General features: G+C 41.8%; 2 protein-coding genes across 3 annotated transcripts in view; one reads left to right on the plus strand and one right to left on the minus strand.

The window, feature by feature from the left end:
• Positions 1–2,835: 2,835 nt before the first annotated feature.
• The window catches only part of LOC102785354 (type II inositol 3,4-bisphosphate 4-phosphatase-like), a 36,356-nt gene continuing 17,768 nt past the window's right edge, over positions 2,836–21,423 (minus strand). The window contains exons 16-26 of one of the 2 annotated variants that reach the window (XM_087833562.1): positions 20,430–20,595; positions 20,152–20,340; positions 19,930–20,068; positions 17,762–17,973; positions 17,514–17,637; positions 15,932–16,058; positions 15,708–15,848; positions 14,999–15,096; positions 14,755–14,852; positions 13,363–13,517; positions 2,836–3,124 (exon numbers count right to left, since the gene is read on the minus strand). In XM_087833562.1, coding sequence (XP_087689688.1) covers positions 3,004–3,124; positions 13,363–13,517; positions 14,755–14,852; positions 14,999–15,096; positions 15,708–15,848; positions 15,932–16,058; positions 17,514–17,637; positions 17,762–17,973; positions 19,930–20,068; positions 20,152–20,340; positions 20,430–20,595 — 1,570 coding nt within the window. In that variant the 3' untranslated portion in view covers positions 2,836–3,003. Of the gene's footprint in view, positions 3,125–12,555; positions 13,092–13,362; positions 13,518–14,754; positions 14,853–14,998; positions 15,097–15,707; positions 15,849–15,931; positions 16,059–17,513; positions 17,638–17,761; positions 17,974–19,929; positions 20,069–20,151; positions 20,341–20,429; positions 20,596–21,423 lie in introns of those variants that run through there. The other variant, XM_087833563.1, reaches the window with a different exon arrangement.
• Positions 7,988–9,661, plus strand: LOC148103784 (tripartite motif-containing protein 16-like). Its single transcript, XM_087833756.1, has one exon. The coding sequence runs from the start codon at positions 7,988–7,990 to the stop codon at positions 9,659–9,661; it is 1,674 nt and encodes a 557-aa protein (XP_087689882.1).

Genomic DNA, 21,423 nt, shown 5'->3' on the forward strand with positions numbered 1-21,423 from the left:
GGGCTTACACTTTGGGAATCACTGATGTAGAGTTTGAAATTTGATGGTCATGACAGTGAAAATTGCAACTACATGTTTACTCTGACCTGTGTGGTCACTAGATGGTGATGTTTGATTGTGTTTGTCCATGTAAATGCTGTAATATCACTTCCTGAACTCACTCATCATCATTGTGGATTTAATTCCTTTTGTTATTGAAATTTTAAATTTAAAACTTTGTAGTGTTAAAATTTTACCTTATTATTGATTCATGGTTGAAGATGTGCTGTTTTGACCACCCACTGGTTCCAGATAAATGACTCCATCTATTCAGAATTTAGTTATTATGGTTTCCCTCCACTAAATTATTACAAACAATTGAAATATCCAGATTACTAATGCTTGTTTATTTTAGTCAACATCATAAACATTAAATTGGCACAGTTTTGCAATTGAAACTAAAATGTAGTACTGATGGTCAAGTTTGCTTATATAAAGAAACTGCAGGGCTGTGCAGAAATGCTTAAAGGGGCGGGTACTAAAAGTTAAAAAGGGGCACATTGAACAGCAACCCCCATTCATCAAGAATCTGAGGCTATGTCCACACGTACACGGGTATTTTTGAAAACGGAGATTTTCCGTTTTCGTTTTAAAAAATAATCGCGTCCACACGTAAAGGCAGAAATGAAGGAAAACGCTGCTAGGAACATGCCAAAGCAGCAGGTGGCGCTATATTCCTAACCGTGTAGAAATGTTGGCCAATCAGAAGTCTAGAAGCCTCGGTGGGAAATAGTAAACAAAGCTGGGGCACAGAAGCAGAACCGAGTCGTATGTGTGGAGGGACAGTAACTGTGTGTGTGTATATGTAAGCATTTAAACACTGCAGACAATTAACAATTTACAATTAACAGTAACAGTATTGTAGAAATTAATTTCACCGAAACAATAACGTGGCGCACACTGTGACATCAAAAAAGGCGCACACCTTTGATGCTGCGTTTTCTCCATTTTCTCTGTTTTTCTCGTCCACACGTAAATGCAAAAACTGAGTTTTAGAAAATATCCACCCTGGCCAGAGTTTTTAAAAATCTCCGTTTTCAGTGACCGAAAACACCGTTTACGTGTGGACGAAAGGTGCAAACGCATAGAAAAATCTGCGTTTTCAAAAATACCCGGGTACGTGTGGACGAGACTGTGTATAGATTTTTTTTTGTTACATTGTTACCCTACCAAGACCACCAATTTCTTTTGCCCTCATAATATTCCAGTTTCAGTTCATTTCCCAGAGTTTTTTTAATCTGTTGCTGTATGGTTCCAAGTGCCATCACCAATCTTTGCATTTTATTATTATCTCATAACACTTATTTTATCAGCTACAATCTCTCATATGGACTGTTTACATTCTACAGTCTCAGATCAACACAGCCCTGCTCTCCAGCACTATCAGCAGCAGGAGCAGCAGAAACCCCTCAACAGCAACATTGTACCCATCAGGTAAAACACAGACTGTGTTTGGGTTGCATTTTCCCCATCTGTTGACAGTGATATAGTATGATGTGATTCCATATTAGATTTTTGATGAATGTGTGTTGTTGTTATTCAGCCTGGTTCGATGAGCCCATTTAACTTTGAGAACCCGCCCCTTCAAACATCTCTGCGCGGCCCTGATGTCATTTGTGCAACCCACCTTCTCCCCATCTCTACCTCAACTGAGTTACTCAAACCTCCATCATCAGCACCACCAGTGTCTAGACCAGCGATGTCGAACTCCAGGCCTCGAGGGCCGGTGTCCTGCAGGTTTTAGATCTCATCCTTGGTCAACACACCTGAATCAAATGATTAGTTCATTACCAGGCCTCTGGAGAACTTCAGGACATGTTGAGGAGGTAATTTAGCCATTTAAATCAGCTGTGTTGGATCAAGTACACATCTAAAACCTGCAGGACACCGGCCCTCGAGGCCTGGAGTTCGACACCTGTGGTCTAGACCCTGGAGGTTCATGTCATAAGTTACCAGTCTCAGTTTATGCTATTTCTAAATTGATTCAAAACCCCCCATAATTCTGATAGGAGGACATTATTCTGCCACTGTTCTAAGTGGATCTCAGGCCCTTGTAGAGCAAAATTTAGTATTGTGGTCTAGACAACCCAAAATGTGATGTCCACATATGTGGACGCCAGGTCCTAGGAGGTTAAACAAATGTGGGAAAGCAAAAACAGCAGGTGTGACTTACTTCCCATTTCCAAAATGTTTCACTCCATTTTGTTTACTCGAGAAAAAAATGTTTCTTCCTCACAACAAAAGCTCAAAAAAAAAAACTTAACCAATCCTTAAACAGTCCATGGATGGATTCAACATTATGACTTATGACAGGGAATTAACTGCATATTAGTGGAAGTGAAAGCACTGATTACACAGAAGTCTTTGTGTGCATAGAAATAAAACTACAAAAATATCGGCCCCAGCATGTCTCCATGGCTAAACTTGTATACAACAAACACTCCTGACCTACATGGCCAAATTGGACTTCATGAGATGCATATAATTCAGGGATTTACTTTAACACCAGTGTTGTATTCTGGTCAATGCAGGAAGAGTTTATGATCAATGATATAAGTTATTAAAAGCAGGGATTATTTTAGTAATTTTTTCACATTTGATCAGATACTGAACTTTGATACTTATCAATATTATCAATTATTATCTTATCAATAAATGTTTCTGGGGTAAATGAAAAAGTGGAGACAATTTAGCAGATTCATGTGTTTTTGGAGTCCCGGACCACAATGACTTGTGCTGCTGCATATATCATTACCCATTTGGTTTAATTTAATATTAGACAGAAATAAGTCGAGTGTTTAAGTGTTTATTGCAGAAAAATGTTGGTCATTCAAATTTCTACACCCACAATAAACATTTTATGAACACAGAAATAAAAATAACACTGTCATCACATTATAAAACAAATTAATGATAAAAGAAATTATATACACATATATGTACATAGATACATTTTATGCATTCTTATCCATAGCTGCCATCTGGAGGTCTGTAGAGTTTGGGGAAGGTGAGAAGCTGGACGCTGCTGAAGGCGAACTTCCTGCTGCCAATGTTTTTCTCCACGTTCTCCATCCTGCAGCCATCCCTGCATACATACATACAGAGCAGGGCAGAAAGAGACACAAATACACAAATTAACATTGAGGCATGGACATACAATGGTTTAAGATTAGCATTTTTCATAAATATCTAAAACCAGTGGCAGTTTTGTTTAGTGCTGCTTGTTTAAAAGATTCAAAATCAAGAGGAAAAATAAAGTAAAATGTAAATTGCTGACAGATAGGAAGAATAAATGAAATTAGAAAAGTAAATAATCACTCAACCATGAATACATTTTCAGGAGAGAATAGTTAAGGACACTGGACCACAGGAAGAACCACTTCTATTTATGTCTGTGAAGGTTTCATTCATTCATTCAGGTCATCGTAGTCGAAGGAGCTTGCAAAGAAAAGTGTCTGGACTTCTTTAAGTTGCTTGAAGACGTTTCACTTCTCATCCGAGAAGCTTCCTAAGTTCTAAGGTCAAATGGTGGAGAGTCCCAGATTTAAACCTAGTGGGAGTATCCCCCCGCAGAGGGACACCTTGGCTCAGGCGATTAGAGGATTATCAGGGGGTCCTTTTGTCCCTCTGTGGGGGGACACTCCCACTAGGTTTAAATCTGGGACTCTCCACCATTTGACCTCAGAACTGAAGAAGCTTCTCGGATGAGAGGTGAAACGTCTTCAAGCAACTTAAAGAAGTCCAGACGCTTTTCTTTGCAAGCTCCTTTGACCACTTCTATTTATGTTTTGTAGGACATACAAGAGATTTAGGAGACTTTCACCACTTTTCTCATCCATCTTGGAGCAACTGTAACCTCATTATTTACTCAGGGATTATTAAACTATTTTTCATCAACAATTTTTATTTCATTTTAAACTTTGATAACAGAACTGAAAAATAAATACATAAATAAATAATTACACACACACACACACACACATACAAAAAAAACAAAGACAAAGGGAGGTTATCCTATTCTTTCTTTGCACACCAATCCCCGCACCACCACTCTCTCATTACTTTGTTCTTCAAGTTACAGAAAGCCAGCTTGTAAAGGGGGACCAAATGCAATCAGATTGATGCAATTTATCTAATAAACCATAAGTCACTTTTTCGTAAAACACCAACTTAGCCATCGTCATTAGCCACTCCTCATAGGGAGGGGGGCTCTTTTTCCGCCAATGTCTTAGCCAGACCCATTTGGCCGTAGTAAGAGCCAGGATAATCCATCTATTTGTATAACTGGAAAAGTCTCCATCAGAAAGTTCTGTGGTTATATCAAGTATGGACAGTTTTGGTGAGATACCAAATCTCCTTTGGAAAACACTGAAAATTACCCCCATTATGTTTTCCCACCAATCCCGAAGTCCCGAACATAAGATATGTAAAATCGAAGCATTTTGACCATCACATCTCCAACATTCGTCCGTGGGGGCCAAGTTCCATTTATACAGTCGTTGCACTGTTCAATGCCACCTATTGATTATCTTAAGTTGAATAAATCTACTGCCTGTTTCTTTATACACAGTGTTAACATTATGAATACATGAATCCCATTCAACTGAAGATATGTCCAATGCCATGTCCTGGGCCCAATAGCCCTTAACTTTAAAGAGAGGGTCAGCTGACCGTTCTTGCAATAAATGATAAATTTTAGAAGTGATACCTTTACCCAAGGATGATCTTGAGAGCAGGACTTCCACAGGGCTGCCCACAGGAAAACTCAAAGGAGTTCCCAGCCAATTTGATAATGAACTATGTATTTGGACATATCTCCAGAATTGATTACGCTGCAACTTGTATAACTCCACAACTTTATCAAAGCTTAAAAAACATTTGGTCCCCCAGTCAAACAAATCTGATACATAAAGGATGCCTGCCTTACGCCACTGTAACCAGTCAGCCGATGTCCCTCCAATTAAAATTCTTTTATTCCCCCATAGCGTTGCCGAAGGAGATTTAATAAAGTCCCAGCGACCCGCCCTATGTAATTTACACAACAATGTCTTCACATTTGCAATTATAGGATGGGTAAGAAATAAGAAATAAATAAATAGCGCAGCTTGTAAAATGTACAAGGATAGAAGTGTTAGAGGCCAAGAACAGCAGGTATGTCAGAGGTGGAGATAACTGTGCCAAAGACAGTCAGCAGCATTAAAGATTTGAATCCAACTTGTGTGAGAGATAATCTAGGGGTACAATCTTACAATGTAGGGGTAGGGGCTGATGGGGAATGGTAATGAACAGAGTTCAGCCTTCTGACAACCTGGTGAATGAAGCTGTTCAACAGTCTAGTGGAGCGAGCCCGGACACTCCTGTACATCCTCTCCGAAGGCTGAAGAGGGAGTGTGAAGGGTGTATACTGATCATGTCTGAGTTAAGAAAAATAAATACATAAAATAATAAAATCGCTTAAAAATAAAATTGTTTAAAAAACTCCCTCCCCCCCAAAAAAGATAAAGATAACATACATTGAGAAAAGAGGAGAAAACAAAATACATTTAAAAAAATTAGAACACCACTGGTTTAAAATACAAAAAAATGTTTTTCAAACTGTTTTAAAGATATCTAATGTTGACGACCTCCTGATGCGAAGAGGCATTTTGTGCCCTAATTCAGAAGCAGCCACTTCTACAAACCCATCTCCTCTTTTAATCTGGATCTTGGGAGACAGCCAGGAGCATTTTCTCAGCAGACCTTAGTGATCTAGTGAGAGTGTGTAAGTACAACAATGAGTGTCCACAGCAAAATTGCTGGAAATACAAATACCATCAGATTTCGATTCACTGCACCCTGTGATACCATCAGCAAAGCATCTGATTGGCAATTCCTTCATTTTTCAGAATGACATTGATGCCAAACACACTACCAGCGCAGTAAAAGCACATCTGGATAAATTAACAAACTTATCACACATGGAACTCAAATCCAATTTGGGATCACCCAGACAGAGAATAGAACAAAAGCCAACATCCAAAGAAGAGCTTTGAATGTCCTTCAAGTAGCCTGGAGAACTATTCCTGAAGACTTTACAGAAATTACAAGAAAGTTGCCTAAGAGAGTTCAGATTGCGCTGGTCAAAAACATGGTTGTACCTTTTATTCACTTTTAAGCTCATTACACTTGTATAAACTGTTTTCCCCATCTCTACTGTAAATAGCTGCATTTGTTTCCCATTTCCCATGGTGTTCACAATGGTGCCGAAACCCAGCCGCCATGTTGGACTCCGAGCCTGCACAACCAGTACAGCTGCTACAGCTGTTAGTCCAAATATTGGTGAATATCGTGGTCTTGCACCATGAGGAGGTGGCGGTGTACAAAGTAAAGCTGGACAGGCTGCAGAAGCGACAGACCGAGGTGCTGGAAAGGCACTGGCGGTGTTGATGCACTGGGGAGGGCGACGACCCGCAGTCATTTCTGGAAACCTTCCGGGCCACAGCAGAGGCATGCCAGTGGCCTGCCACGGAATGGACACCATGGTTGCTGCCAATGCTGTCGGGAGAGGCTCAGACGGCGCCTGTCATCTGCTTTACGGGGCAGTTTTGAGGACATCAGCCATGCGGGGCTTGATTACCTCTCCCCGGAGGATCACCACCGTCGTTTGTGTGGGCCTATTAGCTCCACGATGCAGGGGCTATGTGGCTGCAGCCCGGACCATTGGAGGGGGAGGCATGCATACTGGCAAAGGTGGTCTTGGAGCAGTTTGTGGATGGTCTGCCAGGGAAACAGCGGTCTGATGCCTACCATGCACTGGGGCACCAGTCCAGGGAAAAGATGGCCTTCTGTTCGGCTTGTTTGGAGCCCCTGACACTTTCTAGCATCACATGGACCAGGTAGGGGGGCACACAGTGCACAGGCCGCCACCTTCCTGGATGATGTTATCATTCACAGTAACACCTGGGTGGAGCATGTGCAGAAGGTGGGCGTGGTTCTGGAGTCTCTGATCTAGGCAGGGCTCACAGCCAACAGTATCTGGGGTACCACTTGGGGGGTGGGCAGGTGCATCCACAGGCGGAGAAGACAGCCGCCATTGCATCTGGCCTGTGCCCCAAGACCGAAAAGGAGGTGAGGAGGTTCCTGGGGCTGGTTGGGTATTGTCGCCGGTTTGTGCCTGGGTTTGCAGACCTGACCAGCCCCCCATCTCACGGGGGCTGGTCAGATCTTGTCTAGTGGACGAAGCAGTGCCAGGTGGCGTCTTGCAGATGGACGCCTCAAACGGAGAGCTGGAGCCAATTTGTCCCAGCAGGTAAGGGGGGTTGACTGCCGTAGGTGCAGCCAGATATGGCCCTGACCTCAGTCTGGCAGTGGGTGTGTGTGGTGTAGGGCTGTGAATAAATGACTGAACAGTGACTGAATGCTGTGGGTCCGTGGTGTTCACACCAATCAAAAAAAAGGGAAAAAAATGTATAGTTCAAGGATTTTTCAGTAGTACAGGATATGTGACAGCATGGGATGAGCTGGCCAAACACATGGACTCAGCTGGAATTAACTGAGCTCCAGAGGGGGACTCATTCTCTCATGAATGTTTCCAGAAGCAGTTTGCCTGGCTAAGTGCTCAATTTTAAACGCCTGGAAGTGATTGGAACACCCAAATTCATTGATTTGGAAGGATGAAAAGAATACTTTTAGCAATACAGAATATCTTATAATAGTCAGGACTATGAACTGCAATGTGACTGGTTGGCAATCACAAATAGGTCCATAGGAGCATGATCATATGACCAAGCATCAGTCTTTTACAATTTGAAGGAGTGGTAAAACATTCCAGCAAAGTTCAAACTGATGATAATAAAAATGTAAAGTCATAAATGCTGCTAAAGTTCAAACTGCACCCTGTTCTGTAGTCTAAATGAAACAACTGACAGCTTCTTTCTTATTAAAATATCGAGTGTTGCTGAGAGAAGAAATGGAGCAGAAAGGATTTCAGCTGGATTCAGAGAAATTCTCTTGTCCCATCTGTTTGGATCTACTGAAGGATCCGGTGACTATTCCCTGTGGACACAGCTACTGCATGAACTGTATTAAAACACACTTTGATGAACAGGACAGGAAGGGAATCCACAGCTGCCCTCAGTGCATGGAGCAATTCACAACGAGGCCTGTACTGGTCAAGAGTACCATGTTAGCAGACTTACTGGAGGAGCTGAAGAAGACTGGACTCCAAGCTGCTCCAGCTGATCACAGCTATGCTGGACCTGAAGATGTGGCCTGTGATGTCTGCACTGGGAGGAAGCTGAAAGCCATCAAGTCCTGTTTGATCTGTCCAGCCTCTTACTGTGAGAAACACCTCCAACCTCACTATGATGCAGCTCCATTAAAGAACCACAAACTTGTTGACCCTTACAGAAAGACCCAGGAGAACATCTGCTCTCGTCATGATGAGGTGATGAAGATTTTCTGTCGTACTGATCAGCAGAGTATCTGTTATCTCTGCTTGATGGATGAACATAAAGGCCATGAAACAGTCCCAGCTGCAGCAGAAAGGACTGAGAAGCAGAAGGAGCTCGAGGTGAGACGACTAAACATCCAGCAGAGAATCCAGGAGCGAGAGAAAGATGTGAAGCTGCTTCAACAGGAGGTGGAGGCCATCAATGGCTCTGCTGATAAAGCAGTGGAGGACAGTGAGAAGATGTTCACTGAGCTGATCCGTGTCCTCCAGAAAAGAAGCTCTGATGTGAAGCAGCAGGTCAGATCCCAGCAGGAAACTGAAGTGAGTCGGGTCAAAGAGCTTCAGGAGAAGCTGGAGCAGGAGATCGCTGAGCTGAAGAGGAAAGACGGCGAGCTGGAGCAGCTCTCACACACAGAGGATCACAACCAGTTTCTACACAACTACCCCTCACTGTCAGCACTCAGTGAGTCTACACACTCATCCAGCATCAATATTCGTCCTCTGAGCTACTTTGAGGATGTGACAGCAGCTGTGTCAGAGACCAGAGATAAACTACAGGACATTCTGAGAGAGGAATGGACAAACATCTCACTGACAGTCACTGAAGTGGATGTTTTACTGTCACCAGCAGAGCCAAAGACCAGAGCTGGATTCTTAAAATATTCACATGAAATCACACTGGATCCAAACACAGCAAATATGCATCTGGTATTATCTGAGGATTACAGAAAAGCAACAGTAAAAAGACAAAAGCAGTCCTATTCTAATCACCCAGACAGATTCACCTTCTATTATCAGGTAATGAGTAAAGAGAGTTTGACTGGGCGTTGTTACTGGGAGGTGGAGTGGACAGGGAGAGGAGTTTGTGTAGCAGTGGCATACAAGGATATCGGGAGAGCATGGTACTCAGATGAATGTGTTTATGGTGGAAATGACAAATCTTGGGCATTACGTTGTGACACACATAGCTATGATTTTCACTTCAAGAATCTCTCAACTCCTGTCTCAGGTCCTCGGTCCTCCAGAGTAGGAGTGTACCTGGATCACAGAGCAGGTATTCTGTCTTTCTACAGCGTCTCTGAAACCATGACTCTCCTCCACAGAGTCCAGACCACATTCACTCAGCCGCTCTATGCTGGACTTTGTCTTTTAGACTACAAAGTCACCGCAGACTTTATTAAACTGAAATAAACAAAAGTCATTGAGGGACAATTGGTTAAAATGTGTGATTTAGTTTCCAGTTTCTTTGGTCTCCATTGTTGTTGCTGTGAACTCTGTGTCGTGCTACTTCTCTGCACAGAGATCATCTGTCAGACACACTTCATGTGCGCTACTTTGATGTCTTATCGTGTTTCATTTAGATAATGATTGACTTTGTCTGGATGGCTCTACTTTCGGTGTCTCTAACCATTAAGACTCTCAAAGCTCATGGTGAGTTTTTTTCAGCTACACTGAATGAAACCGCATACATATGTGAACTTCTCTCTTCTCGAAATGTTTCAGGAATATTTTGGCTAATGTATATTTTTTAAATTCAATTTATTCATGGACCGTAACAGAAAAACCGGCAGATTCATTAATTCATTGTACAGAATTTGTTCTCACGTTGTAAAACAAACAAAAAAACCCATTTAGAATTACATTCACATTTATTTTTAGATTTTGTTGTTCGCTGTGATCGTCTCTCGTCATTACTTGATTGTTCACAGCTCATATCCTGAGTCATACACACTGATTGTGTGAATGTTGAAGTCTTGAAGTGACTGTTCTGATTTGGTGTTATATAAATAAAAACTGTTTTGACTTTGAACCAAATTGAATGACGTGAATCTAAAAGTTTACTCCAACTATAGGATACAGACAACTTCATGTTAAAGGATGATTCTGCTTTATTTTAGCCTGCTGTATTTCCCATTATGTGTCTATTGTGATTTAATGAGTCATGAACTTCACCCTCCACCTGTGCTGTGCAGTTACATAAAAACAATGAAAGGCACAGAAATAATAATAATTTTTAATATGAATCATTTTAATGACCGAAAACACAAATAAAAGGGTTTAAAATGAGGTGTATGAGGCTAAAATATGGAGATGACATGTGTCAGGCACTTCATTCATTGCATTCTGTGTATTTTTATGCATTAGTTTTCTTACTAACACTTACTACTCGCAGGGGGTTTACAGGACTTTTTTAAATAGAGTGAGGGGGACCCGCAGGACATCACAATATTTGATTAGTAAAGACAGACGTATTACAATGTGTTACATTGTTGCACAACAGAAATTTATTTTCTATTAAATTATTGTTTTGCAAAATAAGTTCACACATAGATCCTTTACTTAACTAGTTACTGGTCATCTTACTCAAATATGTATACTAAGGTTTTAGGATCAAAATATAAAGTACTCATTAGATTACAGTAACTGATCTTCAGCAAGTATGATCACCTCTATAAAAGCAGAAGCTTCGGCAGTGTGCTGCTCACAAACATTCATGTTTGTGCTGAATGAAAACACAATGCCACAATCTTCCCAGCAGTGAATGTTTCAGTAAATTCACAGCAATGTCAGAGCATCCAAAAAACAGAGCTACATCTCTGACTCTACAGGCCTCAGTTAGCATGTTAAATCTCTGAGTTGCTAAGTGGCAGCCAAGAAACCTAAAGTATTTAGAGCATTTCTGTAAAGAGGAGTACAAACATCTTACTGCTGAACTTGCCAACAAGGGTTTCGTCACCAAGTAGGAAGTCCTGTTTCACTCAGTGACATGAAAATTAATTGATAACTTTTATGTTGTGGTTGTTATACTGCCTCTCTCCATTAAAATTACAGACTGTTCATGTCTTTGTACTACAGTAAAGTACTAGAGTAAACGTTTCTGCTACAAATTAATTGTATCCTAATCCTCGCTATAAATTGAAAGATAAAAAAAAGGAAAGCATTATCAACCTTGTCTCAGTCACAAACTGTGGTCTGTTAATAATAAAGTCAAAGGACAAATTTCAAACTTCAAAGCCATAACAAATAACCGGTCTGCTTTTCATTCAAACTTGTTCCTCTGTTGGTCTCTAAACAGAATGAGTAGCATAGCAGAGAAATGATGTGCGACAGGGAAGAAGAGTGGGGTGGACTTTGAGGAGGGGTGCACATTATTGAGTGAACACTTGAGCACAATCTAAAAATTTCACTTTATTAAGATTTGTAACTTTATATTTTATTAAAGTGAATCTAATTTACTCTTTTTTTTGTAGACATATGGTTCCTATGACTGTATATATAGTGTTGGGGAGTAACGGAATACATGTACCGCCGTTACGTATTTAAAATACAAAATATGAGTAACTGTATTCCATTACAGTTACCGTTTAAAAAGGTGGTATTTAGAATACAGTTACTTTGTTGAAATAAATGGATTACACGGCGGTACGTCCCTGTTTCATATTGTGGCGGGTCAGGACTGTTTGGGTTTTGTTTGACAGCTACGTTCTGTTGTTCCAGGCAGCAGCGTTACGGTTGCCATGGTTACAGGGTGACGCTCTCTCTGCGTGTTTCCTGGGTGAGAGAGGCCTTTTTGTTGTTGTTGTGCTAAGCTAATAGGCAGAATGCAAAAACGGGAGCTGGAAGCATGTAAATATAATAATAACCACTGCAGCCAAGAAGAGTGCCTGACGAGCCCAGTTGTAAGTAAGCTATTAAGACTCGACTGTACACTGTGTTCGTGTTTTCTTCCGTTGGAGCAGCCTTTCAATGCCTCTCTCTGTCTCTCGCTGGCAGAGTTGATCCAGACAACAAAGTAAAGCTAGTTTTCGGCTACGAGCCCGACACAGAACCCACCGTATTAGTCAGAGGTCCCTTTACTACGGTTCGGAGCCGCGGACCTTCAGTAACAGTAATAAATCACAGCAATAGTACATTCGTGTAGTTGTAAACAGCATGATAATATGTTAAGTAATCCAAAGTATTCAGAATACGTTACTCTTATTGAGTAACGTAACAGAATACGTTACAAAATACATTTTGGGGCATGTATTCTGTATTCTGCAATGGAATACATTTTAAAAGTAACCTTCCCAACACTGTGTATATATACATATACAGCTATAAATAAGCAAGAACATTTCCCTAAAAATGTAAATACCCCTCCCAAACTTTAAAACATGCCCAATGTGGGATTTACATTAGAGGATACTTACTGACTGACATATTGTTTGTTTTAGTCTTTGGTATCATTCTTGTGAATAAAACTTTCCAACAAAAGAAAGAGAAAAATAAAGAAAGCTGCCTCTCCTTAAACTGAATTAAATCTCATGAACACGCTTCGTCTGAACAAACCTGACAGAAAACAGTAAGAGTGATAGTGATGCAGTCCACTTCCCAGTGTTCCCAGTCTGTGCTGCTCTACTGGTATTTTGCCAGCAGTATAACGAGGCTGAGGATGAGCCAAAGAACCAGGAGGTGAGAGGTCACCAGGAGAAAGGCCACTGGGTAAAGGTGCCGTCTGGGGGCTTTGGGGGCCAAACACTGTGGGAGTTCTGAGGGAGTCTCCCCTGGATCTAACCCAGAGACAGGGAACCCTGACTGGGTGTAACAGCCAAGCATCTGCCCCCAGGACAGACGAGATCTGGAGGATGAGCAGGGGTGTTTGTGTGCAAGTGTGAATGAAAGCCAGGGGGGCAGAGAAGGAAGAGATATGAAGAGAAAGAGAGGGAATTGATGGCATGAAGTAAAAGAACAAAGAGAGAAAAAGATTAAACTGAAAAAGTTTTGCAACATTTACAATAAGTGGAGAACAAAACGGGGAAAAAGGAAAAACAAACGAGGTGAACAAACAGAAATAAAGGAAGGCAAGAGGAAGAGGATTGTTGTGTTTTTCAGGAGAAACAAAAACACACCTTCTCATCCAGTCCAGTGCGATGCTGAAGTGCTGCTGGCTGAGTGTGTGTCGCTCCCGCAGTAAGGCGCACTGCTCCAGCGTCACCGACATCGCAGTGCGGTCCTTCGCACTCTTACAGCTCGTCAGCCGCACACCGTTCACCTTACGACACACCTGCACGTGACAAAAACACAAAGCAGAGAAAACACATTAATATTATGTGAAGTGTTGTAGCAGAGGTCCTAGTGTAAATGCCCCTTGAGTAAGTTCAACATTGACAGTCAGCTGAGCCCTTTCTGTGGGGCTTGGACGTTCTTCCTCTGTACAAGCATATTATTGCTTGTCAGGTTAATTAGTGGTTCTAAACTGGTTACATGGAGTAAAGGAGTCCCCATCAGGAGCACTGGGGTATTTCCCGGTGGTTCCCACCAGGTGATCCCTACAGAGTCAGGTCTTAACCCTTTAAAGCCGGTCAGAGCGGGCACGCTCTGTTTGGCTTAACTATTTTTAAATCCCGGTAGCACTGCAAGCCCGTAAGCTAGCGCAATAATTTTTTTGGCATATGAAACCGGAGGAGTTGTACTTACATCTTATGCCATCAGCTTGTCCTCGGTCACAGTTTCCTTCCACATATAGCTTTGCAAAAACTGCATAAAAAGCACTTGCAGCAACAAAAACATAATATTCCAGAAACACGCTTTGCCGATCCGATCAGCTGTTCATAACACTTCCTACGTTGGAATAGACGTCAGCGCGAACTTTTGCATGTCCGCCATGACCTGCCCGAAACCGGAAGTGACGTCATTTTTGCGGAAATGTAGTTTTTTTTTTTTTACAATCAGGGCCTCATGAGCCTATACTGGTGTTTTTAAAAGTTATGTTTGACTTTATAACTTCCTGTGTTGTTTCTGGGATGCTTAGGACTCATATTGCATTTATTTTGATGCACATGCTGTTTTTTTTGCAAATTTGCAGTATAATATTTATTTTCGTTTTTCCTGCAGTATATAAAAATTGGTGTATTTCAAAAATAAAACTATGAAGACACTCAAAATAAATTTTCTGTGGTAGGAAACTAGTTTGTGCAACTTTTTTGTATTTACAGTTTTGAGGGATAAGTCTCTTAAATTTCTCTAACTAGAAATATATGTTAAAAAAGCAAAAACGATTTTCAATTTTTTTGTAGTTTATTGCACTTTTTTGCAATTTATGTAATTACTATGCACTTAATTCCTACATATTATTAAAATCTGGGCTATAATGGTTGTATTGATGTATAGCAACTTGAAATGCTCCCAAAAATGGTACTACAGCATGTAAAAATATAATATAAGCTCTGGCGGACTTGGTTCTATGGTAGGTCTTAAAGGGTTAAAAATCTTACATGAGTAAATCTGTTTCAGGTGCTTACCTTAGCAGCGATCCACAGAACCTCCACGTTCTTCCTCTTCTTGGCCTCAATGCTGCTTTCCAGAGAAGACAACAAGTCTGCCAGCGACTGGATACCAGCTGACAGAAGAAGAAGGAAGTTCAGTTCAGTCATTGTTTCACTGTTAGTGATCAGACAACCCTCTGTGAGCAAGCAATTAGCAAGAGTGGGAAGGAAAGCACCCTTTTAACAGGAAGAAACCGCAGTAGTGATGAAAACGCCTTACCCATGTCAGGTAGTCTGTCCCTCAGTGTGTTACAATAAGCTTTGAGACGCTCACAGCTCTGCTGGTTTATTCTCTCCTGCAACGAACAGTCACCAAACCTGAAAACAAACATCAGCTTCTGAGTAATTTTACCAAAAATGGAGAGAAATTTCGCAGCTTACAGGAAGCAACCTTCTAATTTTTTGTTGTTGTGATATTATAATGTTTAATGTTCATAATAAAAGTTGGCTTAAGTTTCAAATAATGAGGGAAATGTCAAAAGCCAGGTATGAACAGTAAATGTTGTTTTCAAAGCCTTTTCTCTACCTAAACCTGATCTCTTTTTTTCTCACAAAATACAACCACTACATCTTGAAACTCCTCTGGGTTCTTATTTGGGCTTTTAATTTGAAGCATTCCAGACGCTGGCCAATCAGAAAAGAGTGGACTTTTAAAAAGGTGTGCCTTAAAGGGGCTGCTTGTTTACAAAGTAACCAAAGCTAGTCGAATCCTAAAAAACGAATGTGCAGCTTGAGATAGCTTAAAGTCATCTGATTAATAATCTCTAATGAAGATTAAACTGTTGATGAAGATGTGCACCAACAGCAGACACATTAATAATTTTTTTCCACTACTACTTCCAGCAATTTTATTGAGAGGTAGAAAAATATATTGATGTTCACAGGAGTTTTAATTTTGCTCATTAAAGAGTGAAAAGCGGTTTGTTTACCTCTCAGCATAACTCTGATGCTGGTTGATTCCAATGTTAAACAGAACAGGATCGACAGGAATCAACAGTCCGTCTTTTAGTTCCTGTGGAAGTGAGCTGAAGGTCTCCGGGGGCAACGGGACTTCAACAATAAAACTGCCCCTAGTTGGAGATGAACGCACAAAGTGAGGAAGCTGCACACTCATTGCGTGTATAGATGTGTGTGTCTGTGTGTGTATTCCCACCATGTTCCACTGAGTGTCGGCAGCAGGTCGTCTGGTTGTTCCGTTTTGGCCTCGGTGATGGTGAACGCTACTCTCTTTAGGTCAGCCACACCCACTTCCATGTCTTCCAGCATCCCAATCTCATCACCTGACACACAAACACACCTTAAATGTGTAAGCACTGCATGTAGAAGAAGTGTACATGAATGGCTCAGTCACACTAAAATAAAGGACAGCCACTTCCTTGAGTGGCTGCCCCGTGATTGCACTAAAATTTTCACTTTCAGCGACCACTTTCCATCGCAAGGCCTGACACACACCTTACTGCAATCACTCTCAGACAGAGCGGCGAAGATTTCCAAATCACAGACAAACGGCCAGCACACTGCCATCAGTCTCAGTCAGTCTGCACCAATAACTTATTTGCAACACATCTTGCAATAAGAGACTCGAATGAACTGGTTGACAACTCTTTGTTTTTTGGGCACTTTCCCAAATAAATCAATGGATTTTTCCCAGATTAATCACAGTTAATCACTGTATCATCACAAACAGATTGTACGTACCATATTTTTCAGACTATAAGGCGCACTTAAAATCCTTTAATTTTCTCAAAGATCGACAGTGCGCCTTATGTATGAATTTTGGTTGTGCTTACTGACCTCGAACCGATTTTATGTGGTACGTGGCTTTATCGGAGCATTATGGCTACCATAGTCAGGAGCCTCGCGGAGTAAACTGGGTCCAAAACTCCGTCCACTTCAGGTCCCAAAGTCAAACGAACACTGCGGCATCTCTGAGAGTTAAAAATTATCTAAATTCTTTCATCTTCAATCAAATGATCAGTGTTGCTGCTTTAACAGGTGTAACAATTAAGTTTAACATTCAGAAGACATGAAGACAGAAAACTAAACAGCAATGAGGTTTGTCGGGTTACTGAAGTTTGGCTAACTGGAATATAATGATGTGCTACATGATGGCTAGCGACACAGCTATGTTAGCATAACATTAGCACAGTGAAGCTGGAGGATGAACGCCAACTTTTTCCACTCGATAAAAGTTAACGTGAGGGTTCCTGAAGGTCAGGGACAAATGCAATCGCATGGCAGGATGCTGTAAATGGATCAAACTTCAGTCAGGAGAACAACTGAGATAATCCATCCACAATACGAGGTTAGTCATTAATATAAGAGATAAGATAAAAACTTTATTAATCCCTCGGGTGGGTTCCTCTGGGAAATTCGGTGCATCAACACGGGAATAGAGCAGCTGCGAGAGAATTCAGGAAGTGGAGGAAGCAAGAAGAATGAGTTGAATAAAGTTTGACTTATCTGACTGCTTTGTTTTGCTTAATTCACCTTATGGACCAAAAAATACATTAATTGTCAACTTGACCCCTTTCAATTGCAGACTGATAGTCGAATAACTCCACAATTGCCATTTTAACACATCAATCACTCAATTATGAGACTTGGTCCCCGTCTTTAAAGCAACCATGTCAAAGGCAATAAGATCACAGGTTCTTCAAACATGGTAACAACAATTTGGTCTCACCAATGACTGTTTTCCATAGTGTGACTGTGTGTGACTAGTGTGTATTTACCGTGGGTGCTCAACAGGCTTTCAAATTGAGCCAATACTCCTACAGTGTGAAGTTGCCGTAGAAAGTCAGGATCCTCCAGGCCTCTGTAAAGCTTCAGCATGACACCACAAACTACTGCTGAGAGCTGGAAGACAAACACAGTTTCTTTAATACAGAAAACTACAAACTCCCACTAAAATTACACCCCCCCCAATAAAAAATAAATAAAAACCAGAACATGTTCCCTTGTAAATCTCCGTCATCCTCACCGCCTGGCTGAAGACGGCGTGACGTCTCTGGGCTATGTGTACAGGGCCCTGAGCGACCGTCACATCCACTGCCTCCTGCAGGACCACAAAGGTCATAGCTACCTGGGCCTTCCCCACCGCCTCACGCACGCAGTCCCTAAGAGTGACCACCAGAGGGAGAAGGTGCTCTTGCCAGGTGCACCCAGAGAAGGAGGAGAAGGAGGAACGAGAGGCTGGAGGGAGAGCGTGAGAAAGTTTGGTGTTTTAATCAGAAATTTACAAAAAGAAAACAAAAAACATATCTGAAAATGAGATATCTAAGAAGAAGAAGAACTAGCAAAACTAAGTTAACAGGAAATGCAGCACTGATGAGTGAGATGAAGTGATCTTTCAAACAGAAAGAAAACAGTGAAGCATTAAAAATTGTTATTCAAACGTGCTCTGTGCATGTATTAAACCCTGTTCATTGTCAAAGTCTGATTGAAATTTAAAAACGGAGGTATTCTCCGACCGTCTCAGCACATGGACTGATTTTGATTTAAAGGACTCGAGATGACTTACACCTACGACTGCACGGCCACTAACAACTCCAACATCATTGTGAAGTTTGCGGATGACACTACAGTGGTGGGTCTTATCACCAACGGTGATGAGACGGCTTACAGGGAGGAGGTCAGCGCCCTGACCCACTGGTGTCAAGATAACCATCTCACCCTCAACGTCGCAAAGACAAAGGAGTTGATAGTGGACTTCCGGAGGTGCAGAGAAGTACACACCCCTATCACCATCAACGGCACTGCTGTGGAGACTGAGCAGCTTCCGCTTCCTTGGTGTACATCTGGCTGAGGATCTTACGTGGTCAGTACACACAAATAAAACAGTGAAGAAGGCGCAGCAGCGCCTCTTCTTTCTCAGGAGACTGAAAAGATTCGGCATGAGCCCCCGCATCCTCAGGACCTTCTATCGCTGTGCCATTGAGAGCATCCTCACTGGATGCATCACCACCTGGTACGGCAACAGCACCGCTTACAACCGCAAAGCTCACCAGAGAGTGGTGAGGTGTGCTGAACGGATAATTGGAGGTGAGCTTCCCTCCCTCCAAGATAGCTACAGGAAGCGGTGCCTGAGGAAAGCGGGGAGGATCATCAAGGACTCCAGTCACCCCAGCCATAAACTGTTCAGACTACTTCCATCAGGAAGGAGGTTCTGCAGCATCCGGTCCCGAACCAGCAGACTGAGAGAAGCTTTTTCCACCAGGCCATCAGACTGCTGAGCACTTCATAGACACCTCACCTCCACTACTGGAACTTCAACGTTATGCACTACATACTGTACATTAATGCCACTGTTTTGCACATGTCCAACTACCAACCTCTGTATATTTTATATATTTTATTTATTGTTTACTCTATTTAATTTGTAAAATATGTATACACACACACACACACGTAGAAAAACATATTTAGTATACACATCCAGTAATGCCTACACTCTTATATTGTACATATATTTATTAGTCTCAGATTTAGCCATTCTTATATTTTGCTTGTTTTATGTTATTGTATTTTTGCACAACTCTGTTGCTTGTGAAGCTTGCACACAAGAATTTCACTCGCATGTACTGTACCAGCGTACCTGCACCAGCGTACCTGCACATGTGATGTGACAATAAAAGTGATTTGATGTGATTTGATTTGATTTGAAATAATCCCGAGGTTAAATTAACCATCACAAGATTCATACACAGCCAAGATGCACATCGCTAAAAAACTGTATCTAGCTTATTAACGTTATTGCAAGCATAATCTCAGTGAGAATGCTGGTTGGCCTGCCAGATTATCAGCTAGCATAATCCATGATATTAACACGTGTACAATGTCACGTGATACTTCAAGACTTCCTCCTCCAGAGTAAATACACGTGGACACACAGCATACTGACAGCCAAGGTAAGTATGGACTGAACAGCTGAATCTACTAATGATGAACACCGGTCACAGCGCTTGAGGTGACTTGGGTAAAACCTTATCTAAAACCTTTTGCAAAATAATCAATTGACAAATTTGTTTTTTTATCGCTAATTTAGTGCTAAATTTAGAATTTTTTCAAATATATTAAAACATATAAAAATGATTTTATACACAAACAGTAGCAGAAACATGTGAACTCTGAAATGTGATTTACCGTTACCTGTGTTCTGAGAGTTCGTGTCCCCTTCCTGCGGCTCTGGTGACATCACCGTCTGAAGCTGCTCCTCTTGCTGCTGCAGTCGGTCGACCATGGCAACAATGCAGTTGATGCTCTTTCCGACATTCACCCACACCCTGTCCTACACAAAAACAAGCACATATAAAAACTGGAATCATACAACGCTGTCGGAAACACGCAGACATCACACACACTCCAACTTGCCCACTCCTCCTCGTCGTACTCCGTGTCATGTCGGCCACCATCCTGCTCCTGATCGGCGGGATAGTTCTCACACAGCAGCCCGTTGCTGTGGACGTGGCTGCTGTTGGCGTTTGCGATGCACTGGTTATGGATCTCCAGCAGGGCGCATTTTACCAACTCCTCTTTGAGCGCTTGCACAAACTGCTCGGTCTGGCAGACGACAAAGTATGGGGAAACATCAGATTTCTTGGTGTCCAAACGACTGCCGGTTAGCTGCATTCTTCTTATTCCTTCCTCACCTGTTCCATCAGGCTGCCCAGGACCTGCCGCAGCCGGGCGGCGTTCAGCTCCTGCGCGACGGAGAGCAGCTCCTCTGCGAGCCCGAAGACCAACGGCTGCAGCTGGGCCATCCTTGTCAGCAGCTCCTTGGCTCTAGAGCTCTCCTCCTGGGAGTAAGAGACACAGCTGGAGAGGAAAGAAAGGAGGACGAGGAAAACTTTACCAACAAGCTAAACTGAAAGAGACTGAAGAGTCCAACAAGTCCACCTGTGTAGATTACACACTCGGGATGTTTACAGCAGATAACAACATGAATTTGTATTGAATCCTTAGCTGCAACATTTTGGCTTTTTAAAACCAGATGTGAAGGACATGGGTTACATCCAAGACTACTGCGCGCTCGTAATCTAGCAGATTTAGCCTAGGCGATCGATTTAACTCTAGGTGGGGCCATTATTTCCAAACTAAACATGTTGTAATCAAAAAGACGATTGATGCTATAAACTCATCACCGAGTTTACTGGGGTCAAAGTGAGAAGTAGGATTATTTTTGCATTCTATAAAATCGATTTCCCCAAAGCTCTGCCTGAAAACGTGCTCAGCCTACGAGCACCGTGATGTCCCCCTATGCTCAGGACATTTCTGTTCTTAAACCTCAAGCTGAGCATTTTAGAGTTAAAGTTCACCTTTAAGTATTTATCCTTCATGACAAGCTTGTTAGACACTACAGTGACTGATATTAGGGCTGCCACAAACGATTATTTTTGCGATTAGTCGACTAATCAGATCATCATCCATTGAGCGTAAAAGTACAGCTTATTGCACCAGCAGCATCTGCTCTCATATAACTATCATTAGCTTACAGCTTTAAGTGTTTTAGGTATGTGCTAACTAAAAATAAAGACAAGATGATAGTTTATTAAATTTTAATGACATTTGCAGATTGTTTCGGTGAATTTTAATAAACTTCTTGCTATCTAAAATATAACAGGACACCGGAGTTTATTCTCGAGC

This window comes from Neolamprologus brichardi, chromosome 3 (genome assembly GCF_056152115.1).
Source record: "Neolamprologus brichardi isolate AB-2024 chromosome 3, ASM5615211v1, whole genome shotgun sequence".
Taxonomy (NCBI): Eukaryota; Metazoa; Chordata; class Actinopteri; order Cichliformes; family Cichlidae; genus Neolamprologus; species Neolamprologus brichardi.

Excerpts from the sequence above, each read along its gene's own strand:
- LOC148103784 (XM_087833756.1), top strand. The coding sequence starts at position 7,988 with ATGGAGCAGAAAGGATTTCAGCTGGATTCAGAGAAATTCTCTTGTCCC.